At 40.1% G+C, this 17,288-nt stretch overlaps 1 protein-coding gene across 4 annotated transcripts in view; it reads right to left on the minus strand.

Moving 5' to 3' along the window:
- LOC126923694 (inactive rhomboid protein 1) overlaps positions 1-17,288 on the minus strand; it is a 284,985-nt gene that overhangs the window by 166,974 nt on the left and 100,723 nt on the right. For all 4 annotated transcript variants that reach the window (XM_050737392.1, XM_050737390.1, XM_050737393.1 and 1 more), the window contains one exon: positions 1,629-4,499. In XM_050737392.1, coding sequence (XP_050593349.1) covers positions 1,629-4,468 — 2,840 coding nt within the window. In that variant the 5' untranslated portion in view covers positions 4,469-4,499. The remainder of the gene's footprint in view (positions 1-1,628; positions 4,500-17,288) is intronic.

A 17,288-nucleotide genomic window follows, 5' to 3' on the forward strand; every position in this document is an offset into this window, starting at 1 on the left:
AGACTACACGAGCTTGCACCACAGTTGACTCGAAATATAGTTTCCTACGTGTTTATTATTAACAAGACGTACTGAAACTGTAAAACGACAGGAAAACCGCAGTAATTTTATCCTTTATAATCGTCATAGCTACGTATAATTAGTATGTTATAACCCGATCAAATTGACTTTTGAAAACCATATGTAACAGCGAAATTGGCGCTTGTTATGTTCGAAACTTATAGAAATATTCTATTACTCGACAAACTCTTCAAATTTTTTCATTTTATAATTAAACACTAGATTCGACTAGAATCAAACAAACGATAAACACTTATTAAACACAACATAGAACCACACCAGAATAATTTACTTATAATTCTCAATGGGAACTGATTGTAAAATTCTTACAAATAAAAAAATATTTTATAATTAAAAATTAAATCTTTAAATTCTACTTTGTACTGTACTGATAAGAGAGACTTTCGAATTTGATATAACAAGTTATCAATAATAGTAAATGTATCTAGTAGAATACATGATAAACATTAAACTACAACATTATTAACACTAGAGTCTGATGATCCCATAAAAATTTCATAATAAGTTTTTCTTCCAATCAGTAGTTCAAAATTAGAAAATTAATAAAAATTAATCATTAATTCTACAAGATTTGTTACTTTGGTAGAATTCATATACTGCCACTACAAATCGACCAAAGTTTTCACATAAATATAAATATGTAAGTATATGGCGTACAACAATGTACACTCATGGAAACGTTACACATCACGTAAAAGGGCTTCTACTTTCCTTTCTCTATAAATAACATTCATCTCGCAATTAAAGTTCTCCTATTCTAATTCGTGAGCTTTATTATAAAGATGTATGATTACGAAGGGGACACCTATATTATCCGGATCCCCGTATTCCTTAATCCCCTGGCTACACAGCTCGACCTCCACGCCGCATGCAATTCCTTTTATCCGCACGCTGACTTCCATTTGTGCGGCAATTAATTTTTTCCACCGGTAAACTTCGCCCACGAGAATTAAACGTGAATCTCTTCGTAACTCTGACTTCGTTGGAAAAATCTATTCAAATTTAATACAAAAACTTCCGTCGTTAACGAAGATCTATCTCTTTCACGGTCTCTCGTTCACTCTCCTCTTTTTTCTCAATGATGTTTCAATGTGAACCGTGGCAATGGAAATTTGGTAAAAAACGTTTGAGAAAGAATTAAACACCCTCAGGACATTCATCTTATTAGCTTTTAATATTCTTCTCGCAAATGATAGATTTTGGGTATATTCGTAGGTATATTACACAGTAAACTAATATCCAATATCAGTGAAATATAACAACGAAGGAATTTAGCAAAAACTTTCTACACGAGAGAACAAAAATTTCACGGCATACAATTCTTCTATTAAATTACTTTGTATTGGCCTGTATTGTCTCTTTTGTAAAGCTTCAGCATCATATTGGATCCTACAGTCCAATGATTTTTTTCCACCGCGCTCATCCATATTTCTCTTCACGGAGTGATATCTTTGCGTTAAAAATAAAAACTTATTACAAAATTCCTACAGCTACGGATAAATGCCTAGTGGCCAAACGTAAATTCCAAAAATTTCGAAAAGACTCACCAGGAAGATTGCGTGGGTATCGACGGCAACGCCCCCGGCGGCAGAGACCTTCTAATCGCCTGACAACAGGCTCTTCCATTTGCAGATACCTCGTTGCAACAAGATGGTGGGTTAGTACACACGTGACGACCAACAACTCCAGTAGACGATGTCGGGAACTCGACCGCAGAGGCACGGACCTTGGGTCTGAGCAGCGGGGACATTGAGAAGCCATCTCTCTGATTAGATGCCGAGCTACTCGAACTACTGGAACCCGGGCTACCACCAAGACGACCTGGTGATGCGTACGCGAAACCGCGAAGTCGGAAATGAGACTGATGGTATGGGTAGCCGGCAGGCGGTGGTAGCCGATAATGATGATGGAATCCAAGATCTCGTCTCATGTATGGATCACCTGGATCGTTGGTGGGCACATAACGATCGGTAGGCGTGTGTGCAGAGGGTGGTACGTATCTGTCGACATATCTGTCCGGGTAGAGAACCTCCGGAGGTGGTTGAGGCACGTATCGTTCGACAGGCGTGTGCGCGGTTGGCGGAACATAGCTTCCTGTTGCGCTAGTCGAGCCATAAGTTCGATCGGTCGACGTGGCAACCACCGAAGTACCACAAGACGAGATCGGTGTTATGCGACCAGTGTATCGATCCTTGGGTTTCGGCAAGGATAGATACTTGTCCGCGGCGCGTACAGGAGAGTATCGATCAGTGGCAGAATGAAAGCGATCAGGAGTCCCGGACGAAGGTGTGAAGCGATCCGTGGTGCTGACAGGATTGGCGAATCTGTCGTAACGATCCTGGCTGAGCCTGTCGAACTGATCGCCTGGATTGGTATAGCGATCGTTCCCGTAGCTCTGCACAGACTTTGACACCTGAAGATATTTGTCGACGCTGCTTTTTGTCGTACCCTGATATCCGGAACTCCCTGTGCCACCGGTTGTTCCAGTTCCTGTTGCTGACCGCAGATTGGTATTGGCTGTTTCAGGAGTGGGAGAGACGGAGGTGAAACGATCATTGGAAGTGGTGGACTGGGTGGCTGCTGTGTTCGTGTAGGAAGAGTGATACCGGGCGACCGTGTCGGTTGAAGAAGAGGACGAAGAGGATGTCCCGGAGAGCAGACGTTCCGTCGATGATCCCGAGACGACGTACCTGGTTGCGTCGCTGTTAGCCAGTCTTCCGTCGTGTCCTGGTGACGAATTGGCGAGATAACGATCGTTTGATACACAGAATCGATCGTTTGCTCGCGACTGACCGCAGCGCTGTATCGCGAGATCGTTGAAACGATCGTTGGTGCTGACATATCTGGACTGGGTGTTTCCAACTTCCTGGAATGTGGAGTATCTGTTGAAGTCGGTGGGCGCGGGGGATCCGCTGGACCTGTCTGTATACTTCTGACAAACCGTTTCGACGCCTCGATCGGTATACAGACGCCTCTGTTCGTTGCTGCTAGACGATACCTGCAGTGACCTCTCCGTCGACGTGTAACGCTGATGAGAGGCCTCGGGATTGGGTGAATTGGAGAGGAATCTTTCGGCACTGGACGATATCGTCGAGTAACGATCGTGGTGAATGGCTGATGTCGATTCCTGTCGATGGTATCGTTCGTGTACAGGCGACTCGCCGAGATACCGATCGGTCGACTTGCTGGCGAACCTCTCTGGCACTGGGGCATGTATAGGTGACGATGAGAGTAATCGGTCCGTCGAAATGGCACCGTATCTCGATCCGGACGAATCCTTGCTCGTGGTATATATACCACCCCTGTCCCCTTGTAGACTGGCTTGTAGACTTCCAAGCACCGGCGACGATCCGGACAGCAGGCGATCACTGGTTCCAGCGTATCGTTGCTGATCCTTGGGCTCGTGCATGGAACTCGACGACTGTTGATTGGCCAGTAATCGTTCCGCCGAAGAGAATCGTTCTTTAGTTGGCATCGGTGAAGCTGGTGCCGTGCCGCTGCCATATCTGGTGCTTGGAGAACCTGGGGGCAGAATCCTATCAGCAGCAGGATAACCAGCCAGACTCTGGGTCGAGGCATATTTCTCGCTTGGGCTAGGTGACAGAGGCGGCGGTGGAACGAAACGGTCGTTCGCTGGTGCCGGTGATGGCGGTGAGGGGAACGTCTCTGATGAAAATGGACTGGTCGCGCAGCCCGATACCAAGATATTGGTATTCGCGTATTCGTTTCCGGTTGACACCAGCTCGTTAGGGGGATGATGGAATCGAAGCTCGGTGCTGGTGGCCGGTTGAAAGCGTTCGCTTGGGGCCAAGGACAATCTCTGCTCACCGTGGAGACCGGTGAGCTCGTTGAATCGTGGAAAACGGTCGGCCAGAACCACGTTTCCGGACAACGATTGTCCAGACGCGGTTGATCTCCCTGGGGTAAACTGGTGGTGGACTTGCAAAGAGGGCTGACCGAATCTCTCTTGATTCTGATAATGGCTGAATCGCTCGCAACTTGACTGTATCGAACGCGTTTCCGCGCAGGACTTTGGGAAATCGTCGATCGTTGGCTTGTCCGTTGATTTGTCATGCCTCTCGATGCCTGACATTCGTTCACGGCCTCCATAATCGACGTGCTCGTTCCCTTGAGAGGACTGATCGGACTGGTAACGATCTTGACCAACGGTGACGTTCGATCCATTCGTTCGCAGATCAGTTTGCTGCTGTTGCGCCGTTGGCTTATAACAATCCGAGGAGCTGGTGGAACCGATCTGGGAACCGACACTTCCGGACGTTCCGGCGTTCGATCCTGGAACCGGAGATGACGAGGACCCGTATTGAGGGATCGGATGTTGGTGCAGTAGGAGACGTTCTCTTCGGCCATAGTCGTCGTCTGTCGGCATCCTGGTGGCCCGGGGCCCGCTGTCAGGACATCTGAAATCGTTAATAGTTCGTTGTTAATAAAGGTGGTTGTTTCGAAAAATTTTAATGTAGGTAAACGAAATCTTCGATATAACGTATAATGTAGATGAATAGATCAAAATAATGGATTTGTGGAATTAAAAAAATTCTTTTTTAATAGAAATTTTTCTGTCTATATGATACGTGGAGTGGACTTCTAAAGTATCTATTATTCTAATGCATTCTTTGTACTTTAATCGTTTCATTTCACCGTTCGTCCCTTAACGGATCCTTATTAACTTCGCTTTTTCATATGATTTTGATCGTACACTAATTTTATACATTAATTTTAGCGAAATTTCAAAAACTTCTGCAGTCCATACTATTTAATTTCATCGTCGATTAAAAAAAAGTAATTGTTTAATAAGCTTCATGAAATACATCATTTTTCCGACTCGTACTCTGATTTATTAAATTCAACTTTCTTTGTGTTCAATGTTTTAAATATCCATATTCTTCTTTAATATTTAGATGGTGAAATATAATGCACAAATACAGCTGGGAGGCACGTACGAATTGCTTGCTACGTGACGTTAAAACGCTAGTCATATAATCGATTACAAATTAATTGGGGCCACGCTCGCTCGCGCTTCACCCTGGTCCACGCGTGTTCGAACGAGTGACGCGTGCGGTCGTTCGTAACCACTGGCAAGCCTGCAGCGTATCGCTGCGAAATACGACGATTTCATCGATTACTGCTTAAATCCCCCAAAGAGTACTGAATACTATTCCGTGTCTGGCCCATCAAACTTTTACTACGCGTTGTGTGAACGTGAATGACACCAAAATTCACGACTTTGCTTCTCCATTTTACTAGCTTGGACCGTACAATGCTCGTTTATAGTAATTTAACAGGATAGCCCAAGATTTACATGATACGGTGTCGTTTAAAATTTTAAAAATTTAGAGACCAGGTATTTTTACAGTATAAGATTGGCATTCTAGAGATTTGAAAATGTTTGAAAATAAAATGGAACAAAATAAGTCGTTTTAGATAGATTCCAAATTAGTACTTTAAGAAATAAGTAACCCCAAATCATCTATTTACCACGTATTGAATTATTTCGAATTTTCGAGGTAAATAAATAAGAAAGTTAGACTTTTCCTTGATATTACATTAAACATCTCCAATAAGGAAGTTTCGAAATACCAAGTAGAAATAACAAAAAAAGAATATTATGAGCGCGATCGCTAGTTTCACTGTAAGTAGAAAATACCAGTGTCTAGACAGACATCCGGTGCTTGAATTCTTGGAGCGCATGCTTGGCCCAATAGCTTATTTACGCGTAAAGTGACAATTCCAACACTAAACCGGAACGTTTCTACCGATCTAATGAGAGCATCCTTACGCATGAAGCACATACTATAATGTATTACATAACGAAATTTATGTAATACAGCTTCTGTAGCAGCGCGCCTTCCATTGAATAAATTAGAAGCGAACAGATTGGTTGAACGATGTTCAAACTTCCCGGTGTCATAATTATTCGAAGCTGTCTCCTTTGTAACGGACTATTTAAGCCACTTAATTACTCTTCCATTTAGCTAAGCACTCTTTCGAAACGAGGCTTAATTAAAAGATGATTACACAACTTGGTAATTATGAATTTATCGACATTTTCCTTCTTTGTAGAACAACAATTTTCTTTTAGACTATACAGAATTGTAACTGTCATGTTGGAAATGTCATATTACACGATCATTACTTCGATCATGTTTCAGTTCATAGGAGGTTGTAAGAAAAGATAAAGTGTAATTGGCCGTATATTAAAGGAAAAGGTAGAACCTACAATCACTCGCGAGTAGAATGAACCTTGTAATTGATCGGACGTTTCTATGGAAGAAGATGATGGCTTGCTTGAATTATCGACCACCTCGTCCTGTTATTTGCAAACGTGTCGTTTAATCGCGAAACAGATCTCGCGTTTACACATATCTCTTATGTATCGTCACTATCTAATCGTTCCTTTGCTTTACATACAATGCCACCTTTTCCCTAACAATCTGTAAATTTTCTACCTACGTGTTTGCTGTCGTTGTTTATTCTGGTATTAAGATGAAAGATTGTAACAGAAAATATTTAATGTTGAAATCTCGAATAATATTTTAAAGAATATAAAAATTGTTGAAAGAATGTAAAAGTACACGCAATTATGAAAGTCGTATATTTATAGAGAAATAAAATAAAATGTCGTAATATAACAATGCTACATTATTTATAGTTTCACTTCCTTATATGGGAATCATAGGGCAATTGCAAGATCTCGTTACACTTTCCTTCTTTTATCCTTCCTTCATCCTCCCATTGAATAAAATCTTAACTGTATTCTGTATATTTCTACTTTTATTAGATATATAACATATAATATATCATATAAAATATACAATATATAAAAATCTAAGTTTCGTTCCTATTCAGCAACTTTCAAACTACATTACTTTCCCCAATGATATATTAGAGTTACCAAAAACTCAACGATGATGGACTTATCGCATCTCTCCATTTAATTTTCATTTATAACGAACGAAACAATAAATTCACGAATTGTACTAACCACGAGCCATTAAGAATTCTCCTGACATCAAATGTCTGTTGCGAAACACAGTGGAAAAAGCGAGCGCAGAAGGTGCATGTGCCATTTATCGCGGCACGATATCGCTAATACACGAAACAGAGACGTTTCAGCGTTCTGCAGTGCGTCTATCAGCAGTAGAAGTATAGAAAAACTTTGCGGAACGTAGAAATGGCACGACGTTACCGGTGTCGTCAAGATAAAACGCAGCTGGCGTTCCACAAAAGAGCGAACAATTCACCAACCACCTAATATATATATATATATATATATCCTTTTTTACATTTTCCATGGATCGTATAATATACTAGCCAACTGAACCAATTTACGTTCTCTTTAATTTTCTTCGTACGGCAAAAAATATATAAAAGAAAAATCATAACTACCGTCATAGGTCATATCTTCGATCTTTTATAGAAGAGGCATTTAAAAATTCAATACTGAGTTTTTTTATTCCAGATTGAACGTATATTCTCGAATATTCCAAAAGAGTTGGTTGTTACCGTAATAGCCAAATTTTCTGTAGATCGAAACATTTCCTCCATGATTTCAACATTGAAAAATATCGAAAGTCGATTTTCCACTAAAAAGATTCTGTTGCGTCCCATCGAAAACACTGAAACTCAATTTTCCACAGAAAAATAACATTTCTGAATAATCCCGCAAAACACGAACTCGGACCATTGAATGATGAATTAAAGCAGAATGAATCTGCTGACACGCTCGCGCGTAAGAATGTGGAAAGTTTCCAGAAAGTTGACCGAATAGCCGTGTTTTACGCGTCCGTCGGTTTCCTTTTTCCCGCGGAGAGCTGAACCATCGAGTAGAACGCGGTGGACGACGATGCCTCGAGGCAGTTTTTGCAATTAGCGACGTTCACCGTGTTCCTATCCTCGTTTCCGACCAACGGCCCGTTCCCGATCGGTTTCCAGGCCGATTCTCCCTCTGCTCCGGCAACAGGCACACGGTTGAAAACACTCGTAGCGGCCGTGTTCTCGAACCGAACATTATTACCAGATGGTTCTCGCGCTCGGTGTTTCCATCTTGTTACTACGCAGCTACGTGAAAACATCGCACCGAGAGCAACTTGCATAGCCGAGCGATTTTTTCCATCCGTTGCAGCTGACACGACCGGTAAATTAAGCAGTCGCTTACGAAACAATCCAACGAACAAGGAGCTGGCCCGTGTTTCGATGCAACTGCTAGGTGTACAGCGTAGGTATAGTCCTCTCGTTCTCTGTTCAGTCAGATTATCCTGGAATTTAGGTTCGAGATTGCACGAGACGGTTATTAACTCTATTCCGCTTTGTGCAGTTTTACCGAGCGTTACTTTAATCGTGCGACGATGGAAAACGCGCTGATAGGCAGGTTTTGTTGGTTCGTTTGAAAATTGGTAATTTTCACGGAGAAAGATATCTGAGTTTGATGAAAATTTGATATATGAAGGTTACAGGTACATCACGTTGATTATCTAATTTTGGTGCTAATTGACAACTAGAAGGCAGTATTTCAACTCTTTAGCGGTTAGCGTCACATATATTCGACGTCCACGAATTCATCTTCTTAATTGTGGCTTATAATGCTTATATAGAGTTATTATAAGAGTGATTATTTATGGCATTACTGTACTTGATTCTATCGGTATGCTTCTCAACTTCCGCGTACTAGACAGACACTTAAATAGCTTTTAGAACGAAAGAATTGTATTTTGTTGAACAATCAAATTGTCGAATACCTCAACACGATAATTAGCTGGTAATAATATTACATACAAGAAGGAAGTGAGCGCGACTCACAATTACATATCCGATCCGTATTTATTTCTAATTTCAATAAATGGTTTAGGTTTACCATTTGTAAGCATAAAAATCTGTTGAGGCAATATTGACGTGTAAAATCGCCGAGAGGATTAATATAATCGAGAGTGAGGAACCTTTTAAAAACAGTTGATAAAGCTACGAAGTTTTAGAGCAAACCAATGATACAGTTGTAATAATCAATATTTCTCAAATGTTCAAGAAATGAAGAAGATATATAAAATTATGCAATCTTATTATTATACTTAAAAGAAGATATTGCGAGAAATATATGCATACAAACAAAAACATATGTAAATGTATGTATCAACAAAAATCCATCTTTTCTCATTATGAAATATAATATTCGTTAATCGCTCATTAAATATGCTACCATTCAGAGTTATCTTCTTATCGTTGAACTCGCTAATTATCGAAGGTGAATAAATCTCAGGCAAGAATTGCCACTAAACAAATAGAAAAGTACGAAAATCGAAAGTTCCAGGCCTATTCAAAGCTCAACTGCCAAACTTACCCGCTAGGCTCGAAACAAAAGTCACAGAATTGACTTTAGCTCGTAAAATTGTGTCCAAGTTAATAACAAAGGGGCGAAAATCGAATTACTAAAAATTGCACGCGGATTCAAAGCCGATTGGCAGGGTGGCAAAGTTATCGTTCAGCCGACTATTTGCTGCAACGTTATTCGAGAAGAAATTGCCTTCGGATTGAATCTAGATCGATGTTCATTCAACCCGTAATCGGGTTGTCGACGCATTATTTCGCCGGACGAGAAACGTGCACGAAAGACTGTCAAATCGGCAACGCGATCAACCGTCTCTCCTCGTTCGCCGTCCGAAATTTCAGCATGGAGGGTGCGTCAAGCCGCACCATCCATTTCACCAACGTCGAGGAATGACATATTCTCAGGTTCCCATTGGGGGCCGGGGTCACACGAGGCGACACACGCGACACATGTCACGTGCACGTACGCGCGTCAACTGAGGCGTCAACTACCGGATAAAACCATTTGTCAAATCTCCTTCCACGGAGAATCGGCCCTGGGTATTCCACGATCGGCCTCACGATTTCCAAGAATTTCTTCGTAATGCCTGCGACGTTATCTGTCGACAGCCAAGGGAAAACATTCTCCATGGATCCGTACGTTTTGTACATACGTTTGTCAAGCGTTCGAAACTGCCGGTATCGGTTCCTTCTACGATCGACTCACGATGATTTATGTATTTTGAAAGGAAAATTTTATCAGAGGTTGTCAGCGAAAGTTTTATTAACAGCGAGAATTAAGAAATATTTAATCGTAGTTAGTCTTTTAGCTAGATACAATTTCACGAGTCCTGTGTTGAAAAATTCGTTCGTCTATTTTGGTGGTGAATTGCTTCGGATAGGTTTGCAGACTTATAGCGTGTCGTGTGAAACGTACGAAGTCTGACTGGGATAAATCGATATAAGTAACTGATATGATTCAAATAAATAAATACTTTTATCTATTTATTTTATTGTATAGACAGATATTTCTTAGAAATCAAACAAATGGAAATCCGCGAACACGATGCAAGAATTAAAGCTACAAATAGAAGAGAATATTGAGGAAGAGAATTAAACAAATACGAACTTATCTACATTGTTTACAACGTGTAATTAACCGAATAACGAAGATTCCATTAATGCCTCGTACACCATATTTCTCAAAATAACTACGTCTTGTCGCGATCGACAACGATCTCTTCTTAAAGGATTGCTTCAGATTAGGTAGATCAGCGAATCCGTAATTACAGGAGAACAGAAGAATTAGGATCCCAAGATTGCTCTGGAAATACATGGAAAAGGTAGAAGCAAGTAACAAAAAGCATTTGTCTTCGGTAAAAAGAGATGACAGGCGAATTTAAGCTTCGTCCGCGAAAGAAAACGACGTCATCTCGGTTGGTCCGTTGCAAACGACGAACGAACGAACGAACATAGAGTACTGTTCGCGATAAGAGTGGCCAGGAAATTTGCCACCGTGCTATCTCTTCGCTACTTTCCCCGGCCAAGTCGTTCCTTCGGCGATGAAAAGAACCGCGGCCCGAAGAAGGACGAGCAGAAAAAGATGCAAATTTTCTGGGTAACTGCGTCGACGAAAATAACGCGCAAACGAGCGGAGCTCGGTTTCATTTCGTGTTTTAGTCTCGTGAAATCATCGCTCCCCGCCGACCAAGGAACACGACGACGCTTGCCAACGATGCATTGTAACTTTCCACTCCGATCATTTTTACGATTCTGCATCGTCTGTCTTGATGTTTGTTTAAGAACCAGGTTTATGGATCTATTAAGCGCTTAGAGAATTCGCTTCTAAGGATAAGTCGCTACAGTAGGATACGAACTGTAAAGCGTGTTTGGAAATTTGTTAATTCTTTTACTACTTACTTAAGTACTTAATTACTTACTTAATTAAATACCTCCGCAACTAGAAATATTTCATTTGCTAAAACTAATTCCGTTAGTTTTTGATTATATTTCTTCCAACTCGTGAACGCATTTTTAGAAAAGAACAAAGAACGAGGACGCAGAAAAACGGTAAGTCGCAAGTAGATTGCGTCCTAAATACGAAATTTGGTCCAATAACTAAAAGAGTAATTACCGCGTTAAAAGATAAGTAAACAGCTGCTGATCAATATGTTCAGAGAAATAGCTGTGGAAAATACACGAATTTCGTATTACGGAGGATCACGCCACGAGCGTGTTCACGTGCATTATCACGAACCTAGTCGTGAAACCTTGTGCGGTCGATTAAAGGATTTAGCAGCGATTCGAAATCAGCCGCTGTTTCTAATGGTACAAATCACGTTTGTAATAGAACAATAGTGATTACGTCCACTTTTCAACGCGAAGGTTTTAGAATGTAAAACCATTAAATGCTTCAACGACGTGACGATGGACAGATCGCGCGAAATTCGTGTTCGATCGTCGAGCAACAATTGACGACAGATTTGTCCTGACAAACGTTTTCCGAGTAACTACAGCTTCCGTTATTGGATAATACTTGAGTTACACGTGTTTTTAATTAATTCGTAATCGAGCGTAAGTGACTCGAAACGATCGTTTCGAGCGTTTAAAGATGAACGACAATTTTAATTAACCATATCGAAACGTAATCTGAGAAGTACTCAAACAATTTTCCAATCGATTTTCGAGCATCTACTTATTTCTCCTCTTCACGTGATCTTTCCTACTCTCTATTGTCTCTCCATTGACCTGTTTTAGCAACAGCAGATTATCTGTTTGCTATAAGCGGGTGAGTCGAAGCAGAGTCTACGTGACTGTAATTTGTTGTACGTTTAACTATTTTCTTCCACGAATATACCACTTTTGTTGACCAATAGAGCGATACGATATTTAAGAAAGAAACAAAAATCGCTATCTTCTCATCGCCGACTCCTGATTCCTAACTAATTTTCGACCGACTAATTCTTTACTCCGATCCATACATAAATTCATTCTAATCATTTCAGTTTGTAGACAAACATTTTTTCTCTCTTTATTTTTCTATCACTGTCACTTGATACAATTATATCGATACTTATAACAATAATTATATCGATACAAATAATATATATTACTTTGGACTAGTATATGTAAATTTTTGTGACCGATAAATTCTTAAAGTCTTGAAACCTTCATCTTCGACAGTTTATATAACACACGAAACCAGGTACTTTTAAGTACAAAAATACCAGAAACTGTAACTCTTTGATCGTTCTGCTTAAATATTTCTCATAGTAAAAATGAGTAAACTGCTGCTACAAATTTCGCAACAGAGGTGCCAATTTTCCTGAGAAAAATCAATCTTCCCGTACTTTGCGGCGGCGAACACTCTCTCACGAGGTTCGCAAAAACTTCCTTCGATTTTCCATCACGATCAAAGTTCCATCAAAAGACACCCGTCCCGCTGGAACTTAACTCTCGCAAACAACGCAAAAACCTATCTGCTAGAATAAAGAAACCGGGTAACAATGAACGAAGAACCTATCCACCAAGGACCAAGGAATCTTTAGAGGACAGGAAAAATGGAGTGGAGTCGGGTACCCTTATTTTCCATGGCTATATCAGGTTTTTAGGATGAAACAGGACCACCAGCAGGTGGATTCGAAAATAACGCCAGGCTCCGTGTCACGAGCAACGAAAGAAGCGAGCTTACACGTTGACGTGACGAAAGTAAATGGTTTCAACTAACAATAAGCTGTCAACGACTCGTTACCAGAAATGAGGGTCGACAGGGTTCGGTTTAGACACCTGGCCAGCATTCTTTCACGACAGTTTTGGATAAATAGGGCGTTTGACATTTTAGCGGGATGTTATTAATATTTATGCAAATGAGGACATTTATGAAAATTCATATTTGTACAAATATGACTGGAAAATTGGAACTCGGATAAAAAATTCTTTCATCTATTAAACGTTAGAATGGGAACTATATTGCGACTGTTTTATATACTTTTGCATATTACGTGCAATCCGTATGTTTCAGTAGCTGTAAATTTCTCATGAATGCAGAAAAATCCACGGTCTAATTATTAGGAGTAAATCGAACCGTTGAATAACAACATGAATCGAGCTGGTGTTTCCATTTTTATAATTGTCAACGGATTCCTCCGGGTCAAAATTTGATTTAGTAGAAATATATAAGGAGAAAAATGGTGCTTCGGTAAAGATAGAAATTAACAAAATTTCCCATATCAAAGTCTGCGTTGCAGGAACTGAGAGGATGAAAAATCTACAGTCTACGATGATTTGGTAAATTATTGTACGATAGAATGATCCCTTAAATAGCGGGAGATTAGCGTGTGTGTCACGTTTAGAAAGAATTTAAGAGCCGACTTACGATTCAATTGGCTTGTCAGAGGAACGAAAAGAAGCGATTCTCTATGTCGCGATGTCGTTTGAAAATAGAATTTCACTGGATACCCGGTGATTGGATATAATGCGAGGATTTACCTCGTAATAAAACGATCGTTCACCTCGACAATCAGTGGGAATGGTTTCGAAATAACGCGATCAGATACTCGCCAAAAGACACAGAAATAATGTGGAATACACGAGCGAAGCAAGTTCAAATATTAGTGTTATAAATAAATCGTACAGATCGATGGGACGCTCTCTCTTTCTCTCACTCTCTTTGTGATCAGTTATTAATGCGTTTAATACAGCATTTTGATACCTCATGAAGCTGAAATTCTACATTATATTCAAAAATACGGCTGTCCCGTTTCAGATTTTCAACCTATCAATTGTTGACTTTAACGTTGCATTACGGATTTTCCCGTTATTGTTACGCAGGGAATAAAATCTCAAAGCACTCGTGAAGAATGTAAATCTGTAATCATAAATCGTTAAAACGTATAATCCTTAAAACGTGAAAATCTTTAAGAATTATCGTTTCATTTAGGAACTTGTACATACTACAAGGAATATATATTCGCCTGTATCATGAAAATCTCGTGAATTATGTGCACTAAAACCAAATTTAGTTTTCTCGTTTATGATACTCGTGTTACTATTTTTTCTATAATTTCAAGCAGTATGTGAGCGATTCCATAAGTCAGATTTATAAATCTCGTAATTTATTGGTCATTTAGTCTCGATCAGGCTTGTAAATTATATATGCAAATAACAAAAAAGGTAGAAACCTAAATATACGTTTGTTTAGTTCTCTAAATATTCCGCAACAGAATTAAAGAATAATTAATTATTGACTGAAAAATTGTCGATCTCTGAGCTGTTGTTACTTTTGAGAAGTAGAGGGATAAAAAGATCATCTTTAGTTTCTAGTCTCGTCTCTGAGCGTGAAAGAATGTTCGAGGAAATTCAATTCGAGGATGAGAAAGTAGAGACTTCGTCCTTTAAAACGAGCTTACATAAATCATTGTACGATCTTTTTTCACGAAGTTACGATTCAAAGATCGACGATTTTGCAGCGAAAAAGTTACAACTTTGCATCGTGCAAATTTTAGATAGTGTTCCCCTTTGGATGTTTCATATATTTCTGCACATCACGTGCAACTTTACACATTTAAATTTCGCATAAATGCATATAAATCCACAATCTGGCAAATTACACCATAAAAGTCAGCGGAAACGAGCTGTAAAGTAGACGAAGATGTCTATTAAGAGCTCAAGAAACAATCTCTTTTCGTAAAATACGCACGTCGTGCATTAATAGCTTTTCACCAAGGGCTTTTAACGGCCGAAGGAGCTCATAAAATCGGGAATTAAAAGGCGGCAGAGGGCAAGAAGGTCAAGTATTTAAATGGATTCGATTTGGAATCAAGCCAGCACTCAACTGGCGCGCCCGTGCCAACCGACCAAGAGGATAGACGCTCGTAAAGGATGCAACTCGGTTCGTTGAACGAATTAATAGCAATCTCGAAGGAATCGACCGGCTATTAGACTGCTCGAATACGATTTCCTTGATTGATCGCGAGATCCTGCTAGACCATGACGTTTCTCTGATCCTCCAACAGCTTTTGAACCTTCACCAGTCAGCTGAATGGACATCGTTCAATCGATCGTCGCGATTTATTATTATCGCCATCGATGGCTGACAAGTATTCTATCTTACCGACTATAAAGGAAATTATTTCTCGTTTTATACGTTGACCCATAAGAATTGAACATTATCGAAGAAGGATAATTTGAAGGAAGAGAAATGGATTCAATCGACAACAATTCTTAACAAAATTATGCTTGTCATCATATTTATGGAAAACAACATTTCTAGCGTGAATAGATGCATTGGGTACAGGACACGGAACGACATTTAATATCCTGTAAATGAGAATTTGTGGAAAAGTGGTTAAGAATATGAATTTTACGAAAAAGGTAAAACTGCGTGGTATTTATCTCTATTCATAATTGCAACTAAAGCAATAGAACCCAAGCAGAAATCTGTTTTAATTATTAGATATTACAATAGGTACTGAACTCTGCATATTTCCTATTCTTTTGCATGTTATGCACACCTTTGCTCTTTTACATTTCCTACAAATTCATAAATATTCGCAACCTAATAACAAACACTATGTTTCGAATACTTTCTACAGTTTCCACGTGTCACGTGCGTTCTCTGCATTCTTGTCTCTTCAAGTTTTCCATATAAAAATCCCGCGTATAGAAATCCACAGGCTACTTATGAAACATCCACAACATAAAGCAGCGATCGTGACCCTTCCGCGCAACTTCTCCTGACGATAGGATCAGTTTCCGGCAGCCGGTTAATTTCCTCCAGAGGCTCTCGCTTAAATTACTTTTCCGGGGCGAATTTCGATCGCGAGAAATTAACTAACTGTTCGCCAACTAATTTCATCGGCAAACATCAGTTTAGAGCGTTGCAAGGGGACGTTGTACGGGCAGACGAGGCATTGTGTATAACCGTATGCAAGGGTGTCGGCTCTATTCATCGCGTTATACTACTCCCTGGCGTAGGAAGCGTCGCGCCATTGTAACGTATCCAGCGCACGGAACACCGGAGAGAAAACATCGGTCCAATTTTCTGAAAATCTCCGCCGACAATATATATCCGTTTCGCCTCGGTGAGAGGCGAGTTAATGAGGCCGGAAATAAGAGACGGCAAATTACGGAGAGAGAGGGGGCGTCGTCGTTGTGGTTATTGGCACGTATCGATTGTGCGGCCGATACGTCCGAGGTCGCTTCCTTTTCCCTGGTTTTGTTGCACGGTTCACGGGGTTCCCACGCTCTGTGGGTAACGAGCTCGATGGGAAGATAAAAAGTAGACGTAGCTCTAACCCTTTCACAACGAACGCCCGTAATCCCCGTGTAACGAGATACCAACAGGGGACTTTCGTCAATCCCCCTTTTTTTTGCCTTTTATTTTTCTGTCACTAAGAATTTAAGAATTTTGTGTTGTGGCTGCATGGTTTGGTTTTAATCGTCTGGTGTCGTCGTTTGTGTTTTACGTGAACTTTCTAATATTATATAATGAACTCTGTTAAAGTTGCTATAAATAAAACCCGCTGTTTTACGGAAGCGAGTCGTTTGTTTCTTTGAGAGACAGCACAGGGATAAAGCAGAAATACAAAAGTGCAGTTGATAGGTTTAATCTTTGCTTGTGAAGGGATTTAAACGTGCTACAGTAAGCAAACGCGGTCAAAGTAATCTACTTCTTAAATATCTAAAAGATGAAATAAATTTCTATTTCTGACAGATTCTACCTCTTTCATTAAATAGATTTACGAAAATCCTCTATCTGATCATTGGTATTATTCACAACTTTGCAAAAGTCTTATAAACGGAAAGTTTAAAGGTTCACCCAAAAATTTGTCGTGATAATAAACTGTTGAATAACGAATACGAGACTACTTCGTTGAAAGTTAGAGCGTCGC

The sequence above is a fragment of the Bombus affinis genome, chromosome 13, assembly GCF_024516045.1.
Source record: "Bombus affinis isolate iyBomAffi1 chromosome 13, iyBomAffi1.2, whole genome shotgun sequence".
NCBI classification, from domain to species: domain Eukaryota; kingdom Metazoa; phylum Arthropoda; class Insecta; order Hymenoptera; family Apidae; genus Bombus; species Bombus affinis.